This window comes from Rhipicephalus sanguineus, chromosome 4, assembly GCF_013339695.2.
Source record: "Rhipicephalus sanguineus isolate Rsan-2018 chromosome 4, BIME_Rsan_1.4, whole genome shotgun sequence".
NCBI classification, from domain to species: domain Eukaryota; kingdom Metazoa; phylum Arthropoda; class Arachnida; order Ixodida; family Ixodidae; genus Rhipicephalus; species Rhipicephalus sanguineus.
The window spans coordinates 183482970-183503571 of NC_051179.1; the positions used below are offsets into that span (position 1 = coordinate 183482970).

The 20602-nt window shown below is 44.7% G+C and overlaps 1 protein-coding gene across 1 annotated transcript in view; it reads left to right on the top strand.

Moving 5' to 3' along the window:
- Positions 1 to 20602, top strand: part of LOC119390951 (neprilysin) — a 143618-nt gene that overhangs the window by 113054 nt on the left and 9962 nt on the right. The window contains exons 13-17 of the mRNA XM_049415440.1: positions 9222 to 9273; positions 15072 to 15139; positions 16606 to 16703; positions 17987 to 18052; positions 19838 to 19924. Coding sequence (XP_049271397.1) covers positions 9222 to 9273; positions 15072 to 15139; positions 16606 to 16703; positions 17987 to 18052; positions 19838 to 19924 — 371 coding nt within the window. The remainder of the gene's footprint in view (positions 1 to 9221; positions 9274 to 15071; positions 15140 to 16605; positions 16704 to 17986; positions 18053 to 19837; positions 19925 to 20602) is intronic.

The window sequence follows — 20602 nt, forward strand, 5'->3', positions numbered from 1 at the left end:
AGACTTGCTGTACATTTATTCCCAATATTTTTTTTTTATTTTGCTGCTCCTTGTGCATACGATAATTGTGCATGCTGCATGACCATTACATAACGATACAAAGCCCATGGATAACAAAGCCAAGGAAAGCATGGGGGTAGTGTTATTTGTATAGTATTTAATTGGGAGGGTAGTGATTATGAAGTGAGAAGGTTGCGGGTTCGCTGTGCACCAGGGCAGAGTCATATTCTTCATCCATTTTCATTAATTTTCCTTTTATCATATAATTGATCTCACTTGATTAAAGCAACTACAAATAATGCCTCCCTGTGGTTTTTTTCTAGCTTCATTTTTCATAGGTTTCATATGGTTGCGTCTAACAAACAACTGGCCCCTCGATCCATTCCCCTTCATACAAAAAATGTATGCACATTTTTTTAATGAGTACTACAGGGTGATTCCACGAGAGATCGAACATGCCTGTCCGGTCGCAATTTTTGTTTTGCCTGGTTTTTTTATATGTTATGTGGATACATTCAAAGTGCACGGAACTGAGAATTTTATTTCCAAGAAACGCTCCCAGCGCGCCAAAAAAATATTTGAAGGTGGCGGCGCGGGCCTCCTGTTTTTGCTCACTGCAATATTTTCGGATTTCGCGGCCGAATTTAGCGCGAACTATAAATGATGTGTCGAAAATTTCTTTTGCTGGTTTTAATACGCATTACTGTGAATTACACCCATGCTTTTTTTATGCCGTCCTCAAAAAGAAGAAAATGGGAAAAAATGTCAAACACAGCCGAAATCAAAAAAGGGTCCTAAGTTTGAGGCGCCTTGGCGCCTTTGCTATTTCAAACAGAAACTTGAAAATAATGTCAACTATAGAAAAGAGCCTTTGCAACATTTACACGGAAGATCTTTTTCCTATGGGCAGCGCACAAAAAGAAAAAAATAGTTAAATAAGCGAGTTTTTTCAAAAAAGTACACTTTCAAAAAATAAAATAAAAAAAAACTCCGGTCTTAATTTTGACGACAATTTTTTATCGAAGAGCGCTTATGTCAGTGAACACACGGTTTTAATATCATATGTCCTCATTTGCTTTGTTTACGAGATATAACTGGTCAAAATGACCCTTGCTGTGTGGGCTCACTTCAGTGCGACTGATGGTTGTTATCAGCTTGCATTGTGCGTAAATCGCAGTTTTAATTATTCTGCTGCAGCAAAACCTTGCTCTGGTGGCCTTTCGTCAAGAAAAATGTGTTCTCAGATTTTATTTGGTTCTAGCGTGTGCGAAAGTGGGCTACTGCCGCCCTCCAAAGGGTGATTCCACGAGAGATCGAATATGCCTGTCCGGTCGATATTTTTGTTTTGCCTGCGTTTTTTATATGTTTTGTGGGCACATTCAAAGTCCACGGAACCAAAAATTTTATTTCCAAGAAACACTCCCAGCATGCCAAAAAAATGTTTGAAGGTGGCGGCGCGGACCTCCTGTTTTTGTTCACTGCAATGTTTTGGGATTTCACGGCTGAATTTAACGCGAACAATAAATGATGTGTCGAAAAATTTTTTTGTTGGTTTTAATACGCATTAGTGTGAATTACATCCATGCTTTTTTATGCCGTCCTCAAAAGGAAAAAAAGATTGTGAAAAAAATGGCAAACCCGGTCCAAATCAACAAAGTTTGCTAAGTTTGATGCGCCTCGGTGCCTTTCTTATTTCACACAGAAACTTCAAAACAGTGTCCAGTATTTCAAGGAGCCTTTGCAACATTTATGCGGAAGATCGTTTTCCTACAGGCAGCGCAAAATAAGAAGAAAATAGTTAAAGAAGCCAGTTTTTTTCAAAAAAGTACATTTTCAAAAAATGAAAAAAAAACTCAGGCCTCAATTTTGACAACATTTTTTTTGTCGAAGAGCGCTTATGACAGTGAAAACACCGTGTTAATATGTATGTCCGCATTTGCTTTGTTCACGAGATTTAACGTGCCAAAATTACCCTTGCTGTGTGTGCTCACTTCAGTGCGATTGGTAGTTGTCATCAGCTTGCATTGCACGTAAATCTAGTTTTAACTATTTTCCTGCAGTAAAGCTTTGCTCTGGTGTCATGTCGCCAAGAAAAATGTATCCTCAAACTTTAATTGTGTCTAGCGTGTGTGGGGTGGGCTGCTGCCGCTCTCTAAAGGCCTAACGCGTACGCAGTTTGCAGCTTACAATCTCAACTTACCCCGCCAGTATTCGCTAATCAGAAGCACGCGAGACACCGCGAGCATATGGTTTAGGGCACTTTGTCAAAACTCTCCTTGCACACAGAATAAAGCATCTGTATGCAGCGAAGGCCAACGTAATCAGTAACTAAATGTCACAATCAGCAGGCGCGCCGTTATGCAGTTGTTCTCTCACTACCTGCTTGCTTCCCTTCCATTACGTGCATTGTACGCTCTAACCATCTTCCCCATTCGACGCACACTGTGCCTGAACAACATTTGTAAAAAGTTAGCTCAATGATTTCCGAGCCGTTTATTTCACTTCCCGCTATCACATGTTTTTGGCGTCGCAAATAACGTCTTCCTGTATCATCTCGACCTTTATACCTCAGTGTTTGGACAGCCAGAAAACGTGCGGTGCGGCATGATTAAGCCATAAGTGGCCGAAGCTGCCCAATTTATGATGTTTTGTTGCCACTTTACTAAAGTGCTTTCACACGTCGAGGACAGCAGAGGTCATTGGTGGCGCCAGACGGACATTACCCTTAGTTTTGACAATGAGTGCGGCCTACAAATTATTATTACAGCCCAAAGCGCTTAGACACCCTTAGTCATAAGATGTTAAACCGTGAGCAGTTCTGGAAAGGCATTCATGACAGCTGCGCAGATGTGAGATAATTTGTGCGGCGCCGTTCAGTATAAACGTTTCGGCTTGCTCTAGGTCTAGCTGTTCACTACACGCGATCCACGCGGCCCATGGCTACGTCCGATTGTTCTTTGCCGATTATTTCTGCGTTCACAAAAAGAAGATTGCTGAGGAAAGCGTTTTCGTTGCACAATTTTTTTTCTTTGCTCTTTTTGTTGTTGACTACCTCCAGAAGCTACTGTAAGGCTGAGGATTTTCGCGACACCCGCGAAGTATGCTTGCATTGCTTTACGCTCCTCAAGGAAAACCTGTGTACATCTAACCGCGATGAGGTAGACCAGGCATTTCTTCAGGAAGAAGAAGCGATGTGTATCTTGAACAGGCGCGCCCATCTTTCCTCTGATGATTGTTGGCGCGGTTGTAGGCTGCAAACTGTTTGCACGTTAGCCATTTAGAGGGCGGCAGCAGCCCACTTTTGCACACGCTAGACACAAATAAAATCTGAAAACACATTTTTCTTGACCAAAAGCCACCACAGCAAGGTTCTGCTGCAGCAGAATAATTAAAACTGCGATTTACGCACAATGCAAGCCAATAACAACCATCAGTCGCACTGAAGTGAGCACACACAGCAAGGGTCATTTTGACCAGTTATATCTCGTAAACAAAGCAAATGAGGACATACGATATTAAAACCGTGTGTTCACTGACATAAGCGCTCTTCGATAAAAAATTGTCGTCAAAATTAAGACCGGAGTTTTTTTTATTTTATTTTTTGAAAATGTACTTTTCTGAAAAAACTCGCTTTAACCATTTTTTTCTTTGTTTGCGCTGCTTGTAGGAAAATGATCTTCCGTATAAATGTTACAAATGCTCTTTTCTATAGTTGACATTATTTTCAAGTTTCTGTTTGAAATAGCAAAGGCGCCAAGGCGCCTCAAACTTAGGACCCTTTTTTGATTTCGGCTGTGTTTGACATTTTTTCCCATTTTCTTCTTTTTGAGGACGGCATAAAAAAAGCATGGGTGTAATTCACAGTAATGCGTATTAAAAACAGCAAAAAAATTTTGGACACATCATTTATAGTTCGCGCTAAATTTGGCCGCGAAATCCGAAAATATTGCAGTGAGCAAAAACAGGAGGCCCGCGCCGCCACCTTCAAATATTTTTTTGGCGCGCTGGGAGCGTTTCCTGGAAATAAAATTTTCAGTCCCGTACACTTTGAATGTGCCCACATAACATATAAAAAACCCAGGCAAAACGAAAATTGCGACCCGACAGGCATGTTCGATCTCTCGTGGAATCACCCTACAGACTGCTACATGGTAGCATTTTTCAAGCAATCAAAATTTCTTATTTTGATAGCAGAGCATTTGGGGCAACAGATGTGTTGCCTCACCACACGGCAGCTATGATAAAGGCTGTTATTGTCACGTGCACTATATTACTTTTGTAGTTTCGCTGTCTTTTTTATAGTGTAACCTGTTATGAGGATGCAGCAGCAGCATATTTTGGTGGTGATGTTGCCTGCCTCCACTGCCGGTATCCGTCGCAGCTATTGCACACACAATGAGAAAATAAAAAATCACACCATCTCCCGCTAAAGGGGACCATGAAGCAATGCGAAGCAGCGTTTCGGTATGTAGAGCCTGCGTTTCAGAGGGGGAGTGGAGAGGGGAGGTGGAGAAGGGAAAGGGGAGATGGGGATGGGGAGAGGGTGAGGGAAAGGGGAGGGGAAATGGGAAGCGGAGAGGTGAGTGGAGAGGGAGAAAGGAGGTGTGTGGAGAGGGCTTGCGCATGCGCAGTAAGGGTGGTCATGCCGCACACCACCACCACCGGATTGAACTCCACTATAAGATGCTTCACATCTAAAACAGGGTTTGAGGCAAATTCGAATGCAGGCATTCTGCATGGCAGTCAAGTGTTCTTCCACAGAGCCACGCCAATATTTGAACTTCGTCAGAAAAAGACCCCATACAAGTGTCATGTATGGTGAGGAATCATGCTAACATATGTATGTAATACAGTAAAAGCTCGGTAATTGGACCCACGTTGGTTCGGAAGATCAGATAATCCGGATGTGTTCTCTTGTCCTGGCCAGCATATTCATTGTTTAATGACATCAAACTCTCGTTAATTCAGTCACATTTGGCCACAACCTGGTTAATTCGGACAACCCTCAGAGCACCCTGGCCAAGCGTGAAGTGCCACAAATGTGCAACGGAAAAGAGTGAAAATGGCGTTCGGGAACAACTGAAATGAGGCGGCAAAGTTCGCATTGCCATTGTCATCAGCGCGAACTGTACGGTAACGAGAGGAAGGCCAGAACGCTTCATGCTTGTTTGCGTTTACCCCCGCATGTGACACCATGTTGGCCTTGGGCCTTCAAGAAGGCGTGGTTGCCATCCGTAATCACGTTGTTGGCTTCAGCGGCTGCGGTAAACTGTGTTTCGTTTTAATTTTTACTTGGCGCACGTGAATTGCATGGATGCTATCAGTGATCGCGCCGATAGCAACTGCAGTATCGTCTGCAACGGTTGTAACAAGCAGTAGTTTCGTTTTTGCTGCGTGCCTTCAGAACTGTGTAGTCGACATGCATGATTACACAGTGGCTGCTGTGCTCAGTAGTTTCGTTTTGACTCTGTGTGCATAGGCCATGCACGCGCCTTCAGAACTGCGCGAACACTGCTTATGACCGCTTCGTTAGCGATCGCGGTTTCTTCCACAGTGGATGTGACACTCAGTAGCTTCATTTTGACATGCGATGCAAGCGCAATGTTGCAAAACTCAAACATGGCACAAGCTGTTGAAGATAAAAAGCTTTCAGCCACAGTCCGCATGTTGGCATAAAACTCACTTGCTACATTACGATGGGTAAACGATCAGCTGGCAGCCATTTTACTGGTGAAAAAAGTACTATCAAGTGCGCGTGATGGTATTCGTGCTGGCGGTACGTAATAAGGCAGAAGTGCTGAGCACGTTTCGGGATGCTGGCATAAAACTCGCTTGCTACATCGCGATGGGTAAACGATCAGCTGGCAGCCATTTTACTGGTGAAAAAAGTACCCTCAAGTGTGCGTGATGGTATTCGTGGTGGCGGTACGTAATAAGGCAGAAGTGCTGAGCACGTTTCGGGATGCTGGCATAAAACTCGCTTGCTACATCGCGATGGGTAAACGATCAGCTGGCAGCCATTTTACTGGTGAAAAAAGTACCCTCAAGTGTGCGTGATGGTATTCGTGGTGGCGGTACGTAATAAGGCAGAAGTGCTGAGCACGTTTCGGGATGCTGGCATAAAACTCGCTTGCTACATCGCGATGGGTAAACGATCAGCTGGCAGCCATTTTACTGGTGAAAAAAGTACCCTCAAGTGCGCGTGATGGTATTCGTGGTGGCGGTACGTAATAAGGCAGAAGTGCTGAGCACGTTTCGGGATGCTGGCATAAAACTCGCTTGCTACATCGCGATGGGTAAACGATCAGCTGGCAGCCATTTTACTGGTGAAAAAAGTACCCTCAAGTGTGCGTGATGGTATTCGTGGTGGCGGTACGTAATAAGGCAGAAGTGCTGAGCACGTTTCGGGATGCTGGCATAAAACTCGCTTGCTACATCGCGATGGGTAAACGATCAGCTGGCAGCCATTTTACTGGTGAAAAAAGTACCCTCAAGTGCGCGTGATGGTATTAGTGGTGGCGGTACGTAATAAGGCAGAAGTGCTGAGCACGTTTCGGGATGCTGGCATAAAACTCGCTTGCTACATCGCGATGGGTAAACGATCAGCTGGCAGCCATTTTACTGGTGAAAAAAGGTACCCTCAAGTGCGCGTGATGGTATTCGTGGTGGCGGTACGTAATAAGGCAGAAGTGCTGAGCACGTTTCGGGATGCTGGCATAAAACTCGCTTGCTACATCGCGATGGGTAAACGATCAGCTGGCAGCCATTTTACTGGTGAAAAAAGTACCCTCAAGTGTGCGTGATGGTATTCGTGGTGGCGGTACGTAATAAGGCAGAAGTGCTGAGCACGTTTCGGGATGCTGGCATAAAACTCGCATGCTACATCGCGATGGGTAAACGATCAGCTGGCAGCCATTTTACTGGTGAAAAAAGTACCCTCAAGTGCGCGTGATGGTATTAGTGGTGGCGGTACGTAATAAGGCAGAAGTGCTGAGCACGTTTCGGGATGCTGGCATAAAACTCGCTTGCTACATCGCGATGGGTAAACGATCAGCTGGCAGCCATTTTACTGGTGAAAAAAGTACCCTCAAGTGCGCGTGATGGTATTCGTGCTGGCGGTACGTAATAAGGCAGAAGTGCTGAGCACGTTTCGGGATGCTGGCATAAAACTCGCTTGCTACATCGCGATGGGTAAACGATCAGCTGGCAGCCATTTTACTGGTGAAAAAAGTACCCTCAAGTGTGCGTGATGGTATTCGTGGTGGCGGTACGTAATAAGGCAGAAGTGCTGAGCACGTTTCGGGATGCTGGCATAAAACTCGCTTGCTACATCGCGATGGGTAAACGATCAGCTGGCAGCCATTTTACTGGTGAAAAAAGTACCCTCAAGTGTGCGTGATGGTATTCGTGGTGGCGGTACGTAATAAGGCAGAAGTGCTGAGCACGTTTCGGGCTAATTAAGACATGGGAGTCTTGCGCCACAGTCGCATCTTAAAAGACATTGCAGGATGACGAAAATTGCGGCTTCTATGAGTACAGGATTTACGTATACATGAAGAAAATATAAGTGCATTAATGTGATAGATATTTGTTGATTGTTTTCATACTTTCGATAATGGTGCTGTGCACAAACTTGGTGCTGTGCATGTGTACCCATAACAATGAGTCTACAAGGATGCACAATCCCATGTGATCGAAAATGTTACTGCCTGTTTCACATGCTACAGAGCTTACTTTCCATGATCTTTAAGTCGAAAGCAGCTATCCCCAACTCATAAGCACAAACTCCCATAACAAACAATTGCAACTGATGGACACCTTTACTGCAAGTAAAAGCATTTTCAGTGATTGCAGAATCTGCCAACAAGATCGGGATTTAAAGGGGTCATGAAGCACCCCTTGGGCTTGTTGAAAAAACACAACCTGCAGAAAGCTGACACGGCTATGAACTGCTCTGCAGTCGTGCGCGCCGCGTAAGGGCCACAAGCGGAGCGCGAAGTTGCCGTTTCCTCAGGTGCCCTCTTTTCAAACAGAGGCCGGTTCTCACTCTCGTCGGTGGGCGGGGCGTCTGCACGTTGACGTCACGGAGACATAGCATGCTCATTGGCCGATAGCCAGATGAGATGCGCTTCTTGCCACGGGGTGCCGCCACTTGCCCGCGCCGCACTCCTCAGTCTGCTAACTTTACACGGTAGCCGCACTCGCGCATGCGAATCACAGCGGGAGAGCGATCGCGTTTCATGACGCGCACTGACGTATCTTCTTACCCCCGTGCCATCCCTCCCTGTCTAGCTTCCAGTGCACTCGTCGGCACGAGAAAAGAGAAAAAGCGTTGAGAGCGTGCGCCAAACCCCCGTAACTCCGCTCATTCTTGACGGATTCGAGAAATTTTTGCGGCAATCGATTCGGGAGGCAGTAAACTCCGATACTGAGGTCATTAGATCATTACTTGGAAAAGTGATTCATGACCCCTTTAAGTAGCCAACATATTTATCGGAACTCCGAGCATTCACTTGTGGTACCGCTATACTTACTTCACAAAGCCATGTGGTGTTTCCGCTGTAGAAGTTGCTCATAACACTTATATGTTGAAGCAATGCATAAAATGGCAAACATACCTTTTTTTTGATGCCATACAGGATGTCCCTCATTTGTTTGGACAGGATGTCGCTAAACGTGATGGCCATGGTCAAAGCATTTCAAGTTGTTGCTTCATATGATATTAACGTTTCCTGCAAGGTTCAATGAGTCTTGATTCCGCATTCATCGGACCCTCTGGAGCAACGTAGCATTCACTATTGTAATTTAAAAGGGTATCAACTTGAGCTTGTTGGCATGGCTTCAGCTCAAAGTCCTGTCTGTCTTTCTAGTCTTGTGTGCCCGCGCTGTTTCCTATGATGAGTTCACTATTGTGCCACTCTGGCCCACACCTGATTGGCAGCTGTGAAATGGATGCAAAAAGTTTGTATTGGACACAATGGTGTGTTGGACTTCATTGCTTTCTTTCTTTCCTTATGTCACATAGCCAGCGTGAAAAGCGCTTCTTTGGCCATTGCGATACTAGTTGTTTATTTTTTCCAGTTCCTTATGTGTAAAATTGGATTGGACAGTGGCTGTGCTCTCAAAAGAGAAGATTTTAATATAGTGCTGTTTTACCAAGTTAATTGAAGTTTATGTCAGGGACACTGATGTAATTCACTCGTTGCTTCTGCTGTTTTCAGTGGTGCCCTTGGCAGCATTACGCCCTCCCATATTCTCCCTGGACGACCACCCGTAAGTAGACAATGTTCTTGCACTGCGCATTTATTATGCAAACGCATTCTACCAATACTCATCGGTGGTGCCTCGCCGGTTAGTAACATAAGGGCTGAAAATGCCAGGCATAGCATAGAGTAAGTTCTAGTGGCTAAAAGTAGAAGCTTGAACAATGTGATGAGAAATTTGCTAGCACAACTTTGCAAGCGTAAGTGTTTGTAGCCGCAAGATGACATAACTTAATATGTAGTGATCGGCTAGTTGGTGAGTCATGATATTGGTGAAGCAGCGCACAAAGGACACAATCACGCACATATAATAAATGATGCAAGCACAAGCGCTTGTGTTTGCGTAATTTTTATGTGTGCGTAATTGTCTCCTTTGTACGCTGCTTCATCAATATCAAGATAACATAAAATTGAAAAAAAATCACTGGCTGATGTCTTTGAAAGTTTTTAAGGGCACAGCTGCAAGTTTTAAGCAATTAACCGATATTATTTTAGAGCTGCTCACAGTTACCAGCCACACCGCTATCAGCTCTGTAAAATTACGTAGGTGTTGTGTTATAAAGCCAACTTACGAGACTTTCGTTGAGCCAATGCCTAGTGTCGACCGAAATTCACGACGTTGTAATGAGTCTTGCTCAATTTTTAATTCAGTGAGTGATGTCGCAAAACAGAAAACATGGCGACCTCAAACAAAGGTGCCGTAATTCAGGTTGTCACCTTGCTTTCACGCGATTTCAAACCTCAATTGTTTTTGTTTTTGTGAAGTGGAGTGGTCTTCAATGTTATGTATCCACTGAGCTGAGTGGAGAGCAAGTGGTTCCGTTCAGTGAACATGACAGGATATCGGCAATGCACCACACTGGGCGACACCCGAGGTTTTCATGACAAGCCACGGTGGCAGAATAAGTGCGATTGCTTCACTTTTCCTGCAACACTTTTTCAGCATGGTCAGAAAACACTGCGGATCAGTAGTCGAGGCTCCCGAGAACACACGAGCCAAATATTATAGCACAGCACGCGGCCTGGAATTCACAATTAATTTTCAAAGTTAGCTACAAATTGTTCCCTCTTCTTTCTACAAATGATACCATATTCCCAAATGATCACGCCATATACCCAAATTCACTGCCATTGGCTGATTTGAGCATCGTGAGCTGCATAGCTACCGCTAGCGCCATGGGAGGCCGCCACATGCACACGCACATGCTCGTGATCACACTGAAGCTAAGTCATGCGATTGAATAAAAAAAAAAGGTGCTCAAGGTCATGACGCGCTTTTCGCCGTGCCATCCCTCCCTGCTTAGCTTCCAGTGCGCTCCTCGGGACGAGAGAAGACAGAAAGCAATTACAGCGTGCAACAAATCCCTGTAACTCCGCTCGTACTTGATGGATTCTAAGCATTTATGTGGCGGTCGATTTGTCAAACTCCTTTGATGAAGCCATTTGATGGTTCCTTCGAAAAGTGTTGCAGGGCCGCTTTGACCCATATTACCACTGTGTGTTTGGCCCGCATTCCTTTCGGCTCTGTACATGATGCAACAACGTTGTGAAGAGGACTTTGCCGGCACGACATTAATACGAGGTCGCCGAATCTCAGGTTAAAGAAAATTGACTTCTTCGCATTATTGAAATCAGTTTTTTTTTATACTGCCATAATATTCGAACAAGTACTTACTGGAATTCACAAGATGCGTAACCACCACAGAAGAAAAAAGAGACAGTAAAGGACGTCAGCTCGCAACTTGTCTTGCGTCGTCCATTAAGCATACACCAACTGGCTCAGCAAAAAGTGTTACTATGTGAACACATTCTTTGTCAGGATGCGAATTCTATGCTATAGTCACTTTAGCTTATAAAACTGATGTATGAACTCTTTTAAATGAACTCTGCGGCCATGCTTGTGTGCTTGATTTCAATGTCCGCCCTCAGATCAGGGATGGTGAAGTGTAACGAAATGACTGGCAGTACGTAAGGGAGTGCTCAATTATGCCTTTATGATGCAGCAGGGGTCTCAAACTGACCACAGGTAGCTGGCCACAGCCACGAAATTTAGTCCCACAAGGGCGCGGACACTGAAGCAAGTAGAAGAGGATCACATAATGATGCCGTTTGAAAGAACGCCTTTTCCATAACCTATATAGGGGTCGTTTGTGAAGGGGATTTGACTTCAATTTTGAAAAATCACCAGGCCTGCACCGAACACGCAGCACAGTCGCAGCGAAACCTGAAAGAGCGGCCTTTCCAGAGCTTGAAATCAAGGCTTCGACGGATGGCCGTCTGGTCGGGAAGAATCATTGAACAAAAAGACGAAGACGCCGATCACAAGAGAATAAAAAATGTAATAAGACGTTTTGGCACCCGGAACGGGAGCCTTGTTCACAATGAAAGCGAAAGGCGGAAGCTAAGCTTCCACTTAACTTCCACATGTGAAAGACAAATTACGAAAAGAGTGCTTTCCTGGTGTTGTGTACGAAGTTCTGTGCGCGAACTGCGATAGTGTGTACATAGCTGAATCCGGGAACTTTGAGTGACGGCTGAAACAGCGCAGTAATGACGTGAAAACAAGAAGGTGTCATCAAAAGCCCTCGCCGAACATGCGCAAGCCTCAAATCATAAGATAGACTAGGGCAGAGCACGTGTCGTCGCTACCGAGAAGGACTTGACTTCCTGATTGTATCTGGAATCTTTGACAATACAAACGAGAAACAGCACACTCAACCGCATGGACGGTAATCTGCCCCCCGCATACGCAAGATGTTTGGGTCACGTGCTGTAGACTATTTTAAACGCTTAGCTTCCGCCTTTCGCTTTCATTGTGAACAAGGCTCCCGTTCTGGGTGCCGAAGCGTCTTATTACCTTTTTATTCTCTTGTGGTCGGCATCTTCGTCTTTCTATTCAATGACTTTTCAGAGCTTGTTGTGAACTGTCTTGGTGCAACTAATACGAGTGCACTTGCAAGGTACCCACTACACCATAAATCATAACTTGTGTGAAGTAGAGAAGCGCCAATTATGCAATTATTCATCATTCTGCGGAGAAGCATCGTACCCACTACCATCTGTTAGGCATTATGTGCACTTCGAGCTCGCCACACGAAATTCTATAACATTTCTAAACCTCATTTTTTTCCGAAAAGTGCTTCATGCCTCTTTAAATCACTGGGCTGGCCTCAGGCTCATGCTTGGCAGTGCATAACTGGTTTGAGTTGTGGTTGAACCCATAGGGTCAGCAAGCTCACTCATGAGTTGTCTCACTCAGACCCATATCAAGCTGGGATTCCAAGTGAGTTCAGTTGAGGAAAACTTTTGCAAGTCTGAGTCCGGGTGAGCCCCAAGCTCAAAGTATGTTTCTTGAGTGAGTCTGAGTAAGTTCTAAATTTTTTGCCTATCTATGGTTGGAGCAGAAAAAAAATGTGCAGTGCTCTAGTTCAGGAGCTTCATTTCCTTAAAATATTAAATGTTGAAAATGTCGTGTCAGCACTTTTTTAAGTGAAGGACTACATATTTTTTAACATTTGCAGTGATTCTACTCCTGCGCCAACTGCGCCAAAGTGCGCCAAATTGTATTTACTGCGCCATCCTGATAATATCGACGAAATTTGCGCCAAGCTGCGCCAAAGTCTCGGGTTTGGGGGCGTCTATCACCGGCAATCGCACCGCCGGCGCGTCAGAACATGTGCAGCTCGATCTTGGGGCTGCCAATAAAGTCGCAATCATGGACCAAGAATTATTCCGCTAAATAAATAGCGCTAGCGCGTGCGTTCCGAGTAAGCCACGATGCCATGCCCGGTGCCGACGCAGCTTCTGTTCTGCAAGTCGGCTCGACAGCAAAACGCGCTCTCCGCAGAGGCTCGTGACGTCTAGGCCTATCGGTAGCGAGAAAGTGCGACAGCGATTCATCGGCGGACGTCGTCTGTTCCAGAAACGCTGCTGATAGCTCGTTTCAAGCGTCGCACGGCACGTAAGGAAAGCAATGTTCAGTAATAACTACACGAGTACCGCTAAAATGTCTGTCACTTCTGTTCCCGGACATCGCGGAATGAAATCTGTGATCGCTCGCAGTAGATATATGGGACAATATCGAATTTTCCTTGCTTCGCGTTTATGGAAGAGCACGCGAACGGTGGAAACGTGTTGACACTTTTCCTCAGATATACTTTATCCATTGATCTTCATCCAGAACAGCTATTTCGTAATTCCTTCCGCCTGCACGTCCGAGTTTGTAATCACTCTGCGGTAAATACCCCCTAAAAGGCCCTGCCCTTTCGAACTCACGTGCTAGGGTTCCAATTCGAATTTTTTGCTTGCTTTTTTAAAAATGTCATCTCATTAGTAAAATCATATCTCCTGGTCGGAGCAGCCGCAGATGCGCAGCTGTCAGTAGCGGGCCTGTCGCTGACGGCCCACAGTGAAGCGGCTACGCCATGTTACACGTCCGCCCCTCGCTTTCGGGGGTATGGTGGCTGGAGGGGTCAATAGCTAACAGTTAAAAAAACTCAGTTTCGCTTAAGAGCGAAGCAATGAATGCGATACCAAAAAAATTGTGAAACGAAGTAAGACTAGCAGCTAACTCTTTTGGATCCGATCTCGCGTAACTCAACAAAACGCTGGCCCCTCCAGGAAACGAAGCGTTTTCTTGCTCTGAGTTCTCTAAACGAGAGGTAAGCTTTGAGAGCACAGCAAGTTTACGAGCCGTCTCCTGATGCCTCGAGATAGCGCGCGTGCAAGCGAGTGCACCCTTCGAACGATGCGGTTCCCTCCCCCCTTCCGCTCCACTGGCGTCCCTTCATGCTCCTTACGAAAGACGGGCGGGGCGTTTCCTCTCTGTCTGATGAGCAATCGACGGCAGGCCCGCACGCGGGAAGATGTTATCTCATGCGCTGTCCGTGCGGCGGAGACAGACGGCCGGCTAGTTTAATCTCCGCTTCAGCCGCGTTTGTCGCCAGCGCTCGCGAGCTTTTACCCGCGGCTAGAATAAGCGTGGTGATGTTATTAATTTGTACTTTATACGGAAAATTACGGCAACGGCGACGGCAAAAATCCGCCGAGAGTGTCCATATAATTGCTATCGCAAGGGTCAATGTACGGGGCAGATTTTGCACCCCCCCCCCCTTAGGTGATTAGGGGGGGCGGCCGCCCCCCCCCCCCCCCCTGTGCGCACGCCTATTCTCCTGAGATGATTTTTTCCATGAGATTTTCAATGAATCGAAATATTTCTAGCCTTCATAAGAGCCCCATAATAATACTCAGGTGCTTGAATGTTAATGCAATATGCTTCTGTATTGCACTCCAGGATGTAAAATTCGCTGCTCCAGAGTGCTCCCAGATGCAAAATTATCTGCTCCAAAGTGCTCCAAGATGAAAATTTTGCTGCTCCAAAGTGCTCCAAAACGGAAATTTTGCTGCTCCAAAAATTGCTCCAAATCAGAAGTCCTCGGTAGCATCACTGCATTTGCTTAAGTCCGGATATACAGTCTTAAGAGGATCTTATGTAAACTTCCATGCGAACAATCCGTTTGCTGGCTGCCACTTCGTGTGACCACAATGCAGTCTTACACGAGCTTTAGTTGGGTGCATTGATATACCCAGTGTTAAAGGTTGCATTGAATTCTCAAAGTGGCATTTTTATTGTGAGATAATAGCACTGCCTCTTGTAGTATATATTGCACACTTCTCCATACATCGTCACCGTGATGGTTTAAAGTGTGGCCACCTTGTTGCTCCCTTGGATGCTGCCAAGTTGTCCGAATTCAAGTTGTAGGAGTAAACTGCAAGAGTTATTTGTGGATGCATGATGTGATCTTGCAGGGCATTGCAGTATGGGTCCTTTGGGAGCCTGATGGGCCGCCTGGTGTTCGAGTTTCTCCGTCAGGAAGGTGAGCCACTGTGACCACTAGAGCCTCTAACAGGCATTTTCAGAGGGATGCTCTCTGTCGAGAAAAGCTTTCAAGAGTGTGCTATCAGCTGCACAAACTCCACTGCCTGTTTCAACAGGAAGCCCATGCGAGACCTGCGCTGCTACACTGTCCAGGATTCTCGCCAACTTCGATTGTCTCACAGTACTACTTATGAAAGAAAGAGAACACGAAGGAAGGCCGACCAAAAAATGAAATGGCTTTTAAAAAGCTTGAAAGGCTTATTCACATCTGCGACTAGCATTGGTCGCGCGACCAAGTTAGTCGCAAGCAGTCACAAATGGTCACTTTGGTCACAAAGCGGCTGCTTTGGCTCAGTCGCTCGCTGTTAGATTTTTTCAGTCGCGCAGCTGCAGTCGAAAACCTCGGAACCAATCAGATGCGCAGGAACAGGACGTCGGCTTATATTGTGGGGCAATGGCAATATACTAGCATATGTGAATTCTGTGTGGTGACGGGTATAAGTCACACGCAGGTGTGAACAACGGTTGCCTTGAGTCGCTTTCTGGTCGCCAATCGCAAATGGTCACGCACCCAGTGTAGTCACATGTGTGAACGAGCCTTAAGACATTTCAGCTTCCGTACAGAAACAAGGCTTCTGTGCAGAAGCCGGAACATCCTAAAGCTTTTTAAAACCACTTCATTTTCATAAGTCAGCCCTTCCTTGCGTTTAGTTTTCTTCATTCTGTATCTTTGAAGCATTGATTTAAGTACTACTCATGACGTCACAGTGGCAGGCTTAGAGGGAAATACATACCGTATTCATTCTATTATATAAATAGTATGTGGGTGAAAGGTTCCCTGCCACTGGCTCTCACTAATAGAGAATGCTTCTATCCAGGCCCGTAGCCAGGAATTTTTTTATGGAGGGGTCCACTTGCTGAAAGCCTTCACTATTTGAGAAAAACGCCTATTTTCATTATTTATTTTTGGTAAAACACCATGTATCAAAAAATTTTGGGAGGGGAGGGGGGCTCCCCCCTTCCCCCCTGGCTGCAGGCCTGCTTCTATCAAGAAAGCACTCTGCATAATGACTCGTTCAGACAGCTTTTGTGGTAATTCAGGAAACAATTGAGGCAAACATCAGAGACAAAAGAGAGGAGTCAGAGTTGCACCGCGGTGTCGGGGATTAGTGCAGCCCGTGAACTGCATGTTTTAATTGCAGAATTGAAAGTTTTATTAAAGTTTAGCATCATGTCCTATGCATTTCTTGCTATTTTCCGACGCCTCTTTGGTGCAAATTACGTCTTTACACTGCGATACTTACGTACCTACCCACGTTTCCTGTCAGTAAGCATTTCAAAACAGTGTTATTGATGGCAATGTTGTCCCATGTTCATTAACACCTTTCCAACTCAAGATTTTTCCTATTTCTTGGCATCTGTGTTCCATGATGTTTGTCGTCTTACCCGAGTACACAATTGCAGGTGGCAACCTGTTCCACAACAATGCGACACGCACCAGCCTGCAGGAGAAGTTGCACTGCTTGGCCAAGAGGTATCCTGCCCTGAACAGCACACTTCCGGTAAGCAGTCGTAGCTGCTGGAGTGGCACGTGCTTCTTCTCGGCTGAATGTTACGACCTGAAATTGCTACGGCTGACCAACCCGACACACTTGTTTAATGTGGTTCATAGTGCATATGGAATACGCATTGTTCTCTTGGTGTATCAGAGACTGTGTGTTGTTATCGTCTAAAGTTGTCGCCAGTGTTTGTATAATGTAAAGTAGTCATTGTTTTTGATCAAACACTTTGACATATACATACCTGGCAAGCAGAAGAAGATAAAGTTGTCAAGATATCTGTCGGGGAAGATGATGAACCACGGTGCTACTACCGATAAAAAGAAGGTGGAGAAAAGAAGCACAGAATGAGCCACTGACGTACAACTGATTCATGTCCACCAGAAAAGCAGACATACAAGTTGCACTGAAGGAGAACATGAAAACCAAGCCAAAAAGTGAAGCCAAACCACTACGTGCTTGTTCAAATATCCCAGTTGTCTCTTTGTTAGTCCAATCGATGTCACACTTTTAGCTCACCCCAGCGGTCAGTTTCTGCCGCCTCAATTATTTTGCGGGTTAGTGTGTCCAAAATTTTGACAGTTATGTGGCAACTCTCAAACTGATGCTCACAGGCAGATGTGTTTTAGTGAACGGTAAGGTGCACATCCGCTTTCTTTTTTACATTATTGAGATGTTCCCTCAGCCAGTCATTGAGGCATCTACCCGTTTGGCTAACGTACCTTTAGCCGCAAGTTCATACAGAAGGTCTTGCCATGCCTTGCATACAATCAATAAAAGACTTTCGATGGTTGGTTTGATAATCATTTCTCTCCTTTCCCAACCTGTGCGTCATGCTGCAAAGGCCAGCGAGCTTCTTTTTGGGGGCTGCAAAAGCTACCTGCATGCCTGCTCGTCCGGCTGTTGTCCTCATATTATGTGAAATCGCACGAATGTACAGAATCCTTTCTTCATTTTCACTTTTTGAACATGGTGTTGAAGCTAGTTTCAGTGCACAGCCAATTTGCCTTTTAAATTCTGGCTATCCCATGCCAAGAAGCATGGACACAAGAAATTTTTAAGGGTAAGAACTAAGCTAGATGGGGCTTGCAATCACTTCTTGCAATTTTTGCTTCCAGCTCTGTTGATGCAATAAAATGCCTGTTACAAGTAGTTTGATGTCCATTTTATCCTAGTCTTTTCCCCTTCTAGAACTGTGAATGTGCAAGAGAGCATTCTGCATCAACTAATGTACTACAGAGGGAGTACTGCTGTGTCACACTTAGCAATCTGTCACTCCTTTGCAGGTCAATGGGCCCCTGGTTGCTCCCGAGGCACTAGCTGACCTTGCTGGTGTTACAGCTGCCTTCAGGGTAATGTGCTTGGTATCTTCCAGGTTTTTTTAAATCTTTATTTATTATTATTAGAGCTGTGCGAATAGCAAAATTTTGGGTGCAAAGCGAATTCGAATATTGAGGTGTGAGTGCGAATTGAATTGAATATTTTTCGAATATTTCTAGAATATTGTTCGAATACTTCGAAGCGAAATTGCAGAAAAAAAAGTTAGAGAGGATTCCTAAGCATATTCTTATGAGATAGCAGCATGAAAGTGTTTCTTTTCGCTAGGTTGATTAAGCACTGGCGGTGTGATGTTTCATAGTTGTCTTATCAAGAATCAGGCAATGTAAAGGCCGAATCCTATTTATGTACATGATTTGGTGCAACAAAAGTGTTGCCGACAACACTTTACGCGTGATAGGCAAAGATGCCATTTCCTCAGCCTCTCCTCCTCTTTCAACTTCTGTGGAAGCCCAACTGATGTGGCGGACAAGGGTGTGCTCCCTTCAAGTCCGGAGTTCCAAATCTGCCTCGTAGGTGTCGATATATATGAACATCTGAAATTTTGGATGCTATAAAGCTTCGGCGTCCGATTTTTCAGACTTTCTGCCCAAATTTCAGGCCCAAAACAACAGCATTAATTGAGCCCCCAACTCTGCCACATCTTTCATCTCCATGTTGGAACCAGCGTTTTCTTGAGTTAATACATTTGCGACCGTAGCGGGGCTTGAAAGGCAGCTTTGCCGCAATACCGGGGTGTGATGAGGTGAAGCATATTGAAAATCTAGCGACCACTTCCAATTGGACGTTGACTGTCTTGGCAAAGTTCGACCGTAACGGAGCTTGAAAGGCAGCTTTTTCGCAATACCGGGGTGTAATGAGGTGAAGCATATTAAAAATCTAGGGACCACTTCCAATCGGACGTTGACTGTGTCTTGGCAAAGTTCTACTATAACGGAGCTTGAAAGGCAGCTTTGCCGCAATACGAGAGTGTAATGAGGTGAAGCATATTGAAAATCTGAAGGGGTCAACTTTCAATTGGACGTTGACTGTACTTGTTTTTGGGAAGTTCGAATAGTAAAATCCCAGTGCGAATCGAATCGAATAGCAAACACTATTTGAAAAATATTCGAAATTTCGAATATTCGCACACCCCTAATTATTATTATTATTATTATTATTTTGCATGGGTAGCCTGTTTGACAAAGAAGACCTTGTTCCTTACCTTATAAGCAACGTTGACTTTTTTTCAACTTTTCTTTTGTGCACCAGAGTTAGAATAACAAGAGCACCCTTTCTGCAAGTTTCTTTTTTTTTGCATTTTGACGGAATGTTCCATCACATTTGTGCACAAGCAAGTATCTTATGCCAGTGTATTTTAACATGCACAATCTATTTCTTTACGACAAGCTAAAGGATTGTAAAAATGTGTGCTTGAGCTTTACAAGCTATAAAAGCTGATGCTGCACAAAGCAAAATGCAAGTGTAGAACTCTCAGAACTCTGGATATTCCAGAGAGTGGAACTGAACGTTACATTCCTGAAGAGACCAGAAAAAATTAATCCCTGACCTGGCCTTCCATGGATTCTGGATGTTGTGCTTATAGCTGGTTTTTCATCTGGGAATTATGTAACATCCAGTAACAACTGCTTTGCGCACGTTTCAAAAGGCACTGGTGTTTCAGAGTGGGAGTAATGAGTGAGTCTAGTAAATGGGAACAAAGTTCGCATGTGTGTGAGTGTAAGTTTGTATATACTGGAACTTTAGATGAGGCTAAATGGCAGTGGCATTGTTCTCAAACTTACATTTTGTGTACACAGGCATTTGAATCTGACTCTCATGGCAAAGAAAAGCTTCCAGGAATGGAGTGGACAGCGCAACAGCTATTTTTCATTGGCTATGCACAGGTACTGGGTGCTTTGACAGATCTTCATTTTCGGTGTGCTGCTCCATGTATTTTACTGCACAATTGCCTCGGGGCCTCCTACGAGTGTGCACATGGCACATGCAGAGTTCTCACGGCATGTCAGAGACTGTGTTATCATCAAAAGTAGCCAGTGTTTGCGTATAATGTCAAATCATCGTCGTTTTTAAGCAAAGCATCGATAGTTAAGCTTAGCTGCATGCCAAAAAAAATATAATCCACAAATCAGCAACAACGTTGCGCTCACAAAGGAGAACAAAAAAATGATAAAAGACAAGATAAATGGTTTTATATGGATGCTGAATCATAACTAATGGCTTGTTATGTTTGAGTTGTGCTTATTGCATCCAAAGTATACACTTTCATTCTCTTAAGATAGGATGCTCAAGCAGCTTGCACACCTCTGTGGCTGGGCCCTCTTAGGCTGCACCCTATTGGTCATTGCACTTTACGTATGTTGTATTCATCACGTCTACAGTTACGACTGGTGCTACTATCAGATTTGAAGATGAGATGTGTTTTACAAAGCTATGACTTTATTCTTTACATATACAGTTGAAACGCGATTTAACGAAGTGATGACCATGGTGGAATTATTTCTTTACATCTGGAAGTTTGTAAATTCGAGACACAAGTTTATTGGTCCTCCAAAATCTAAAAC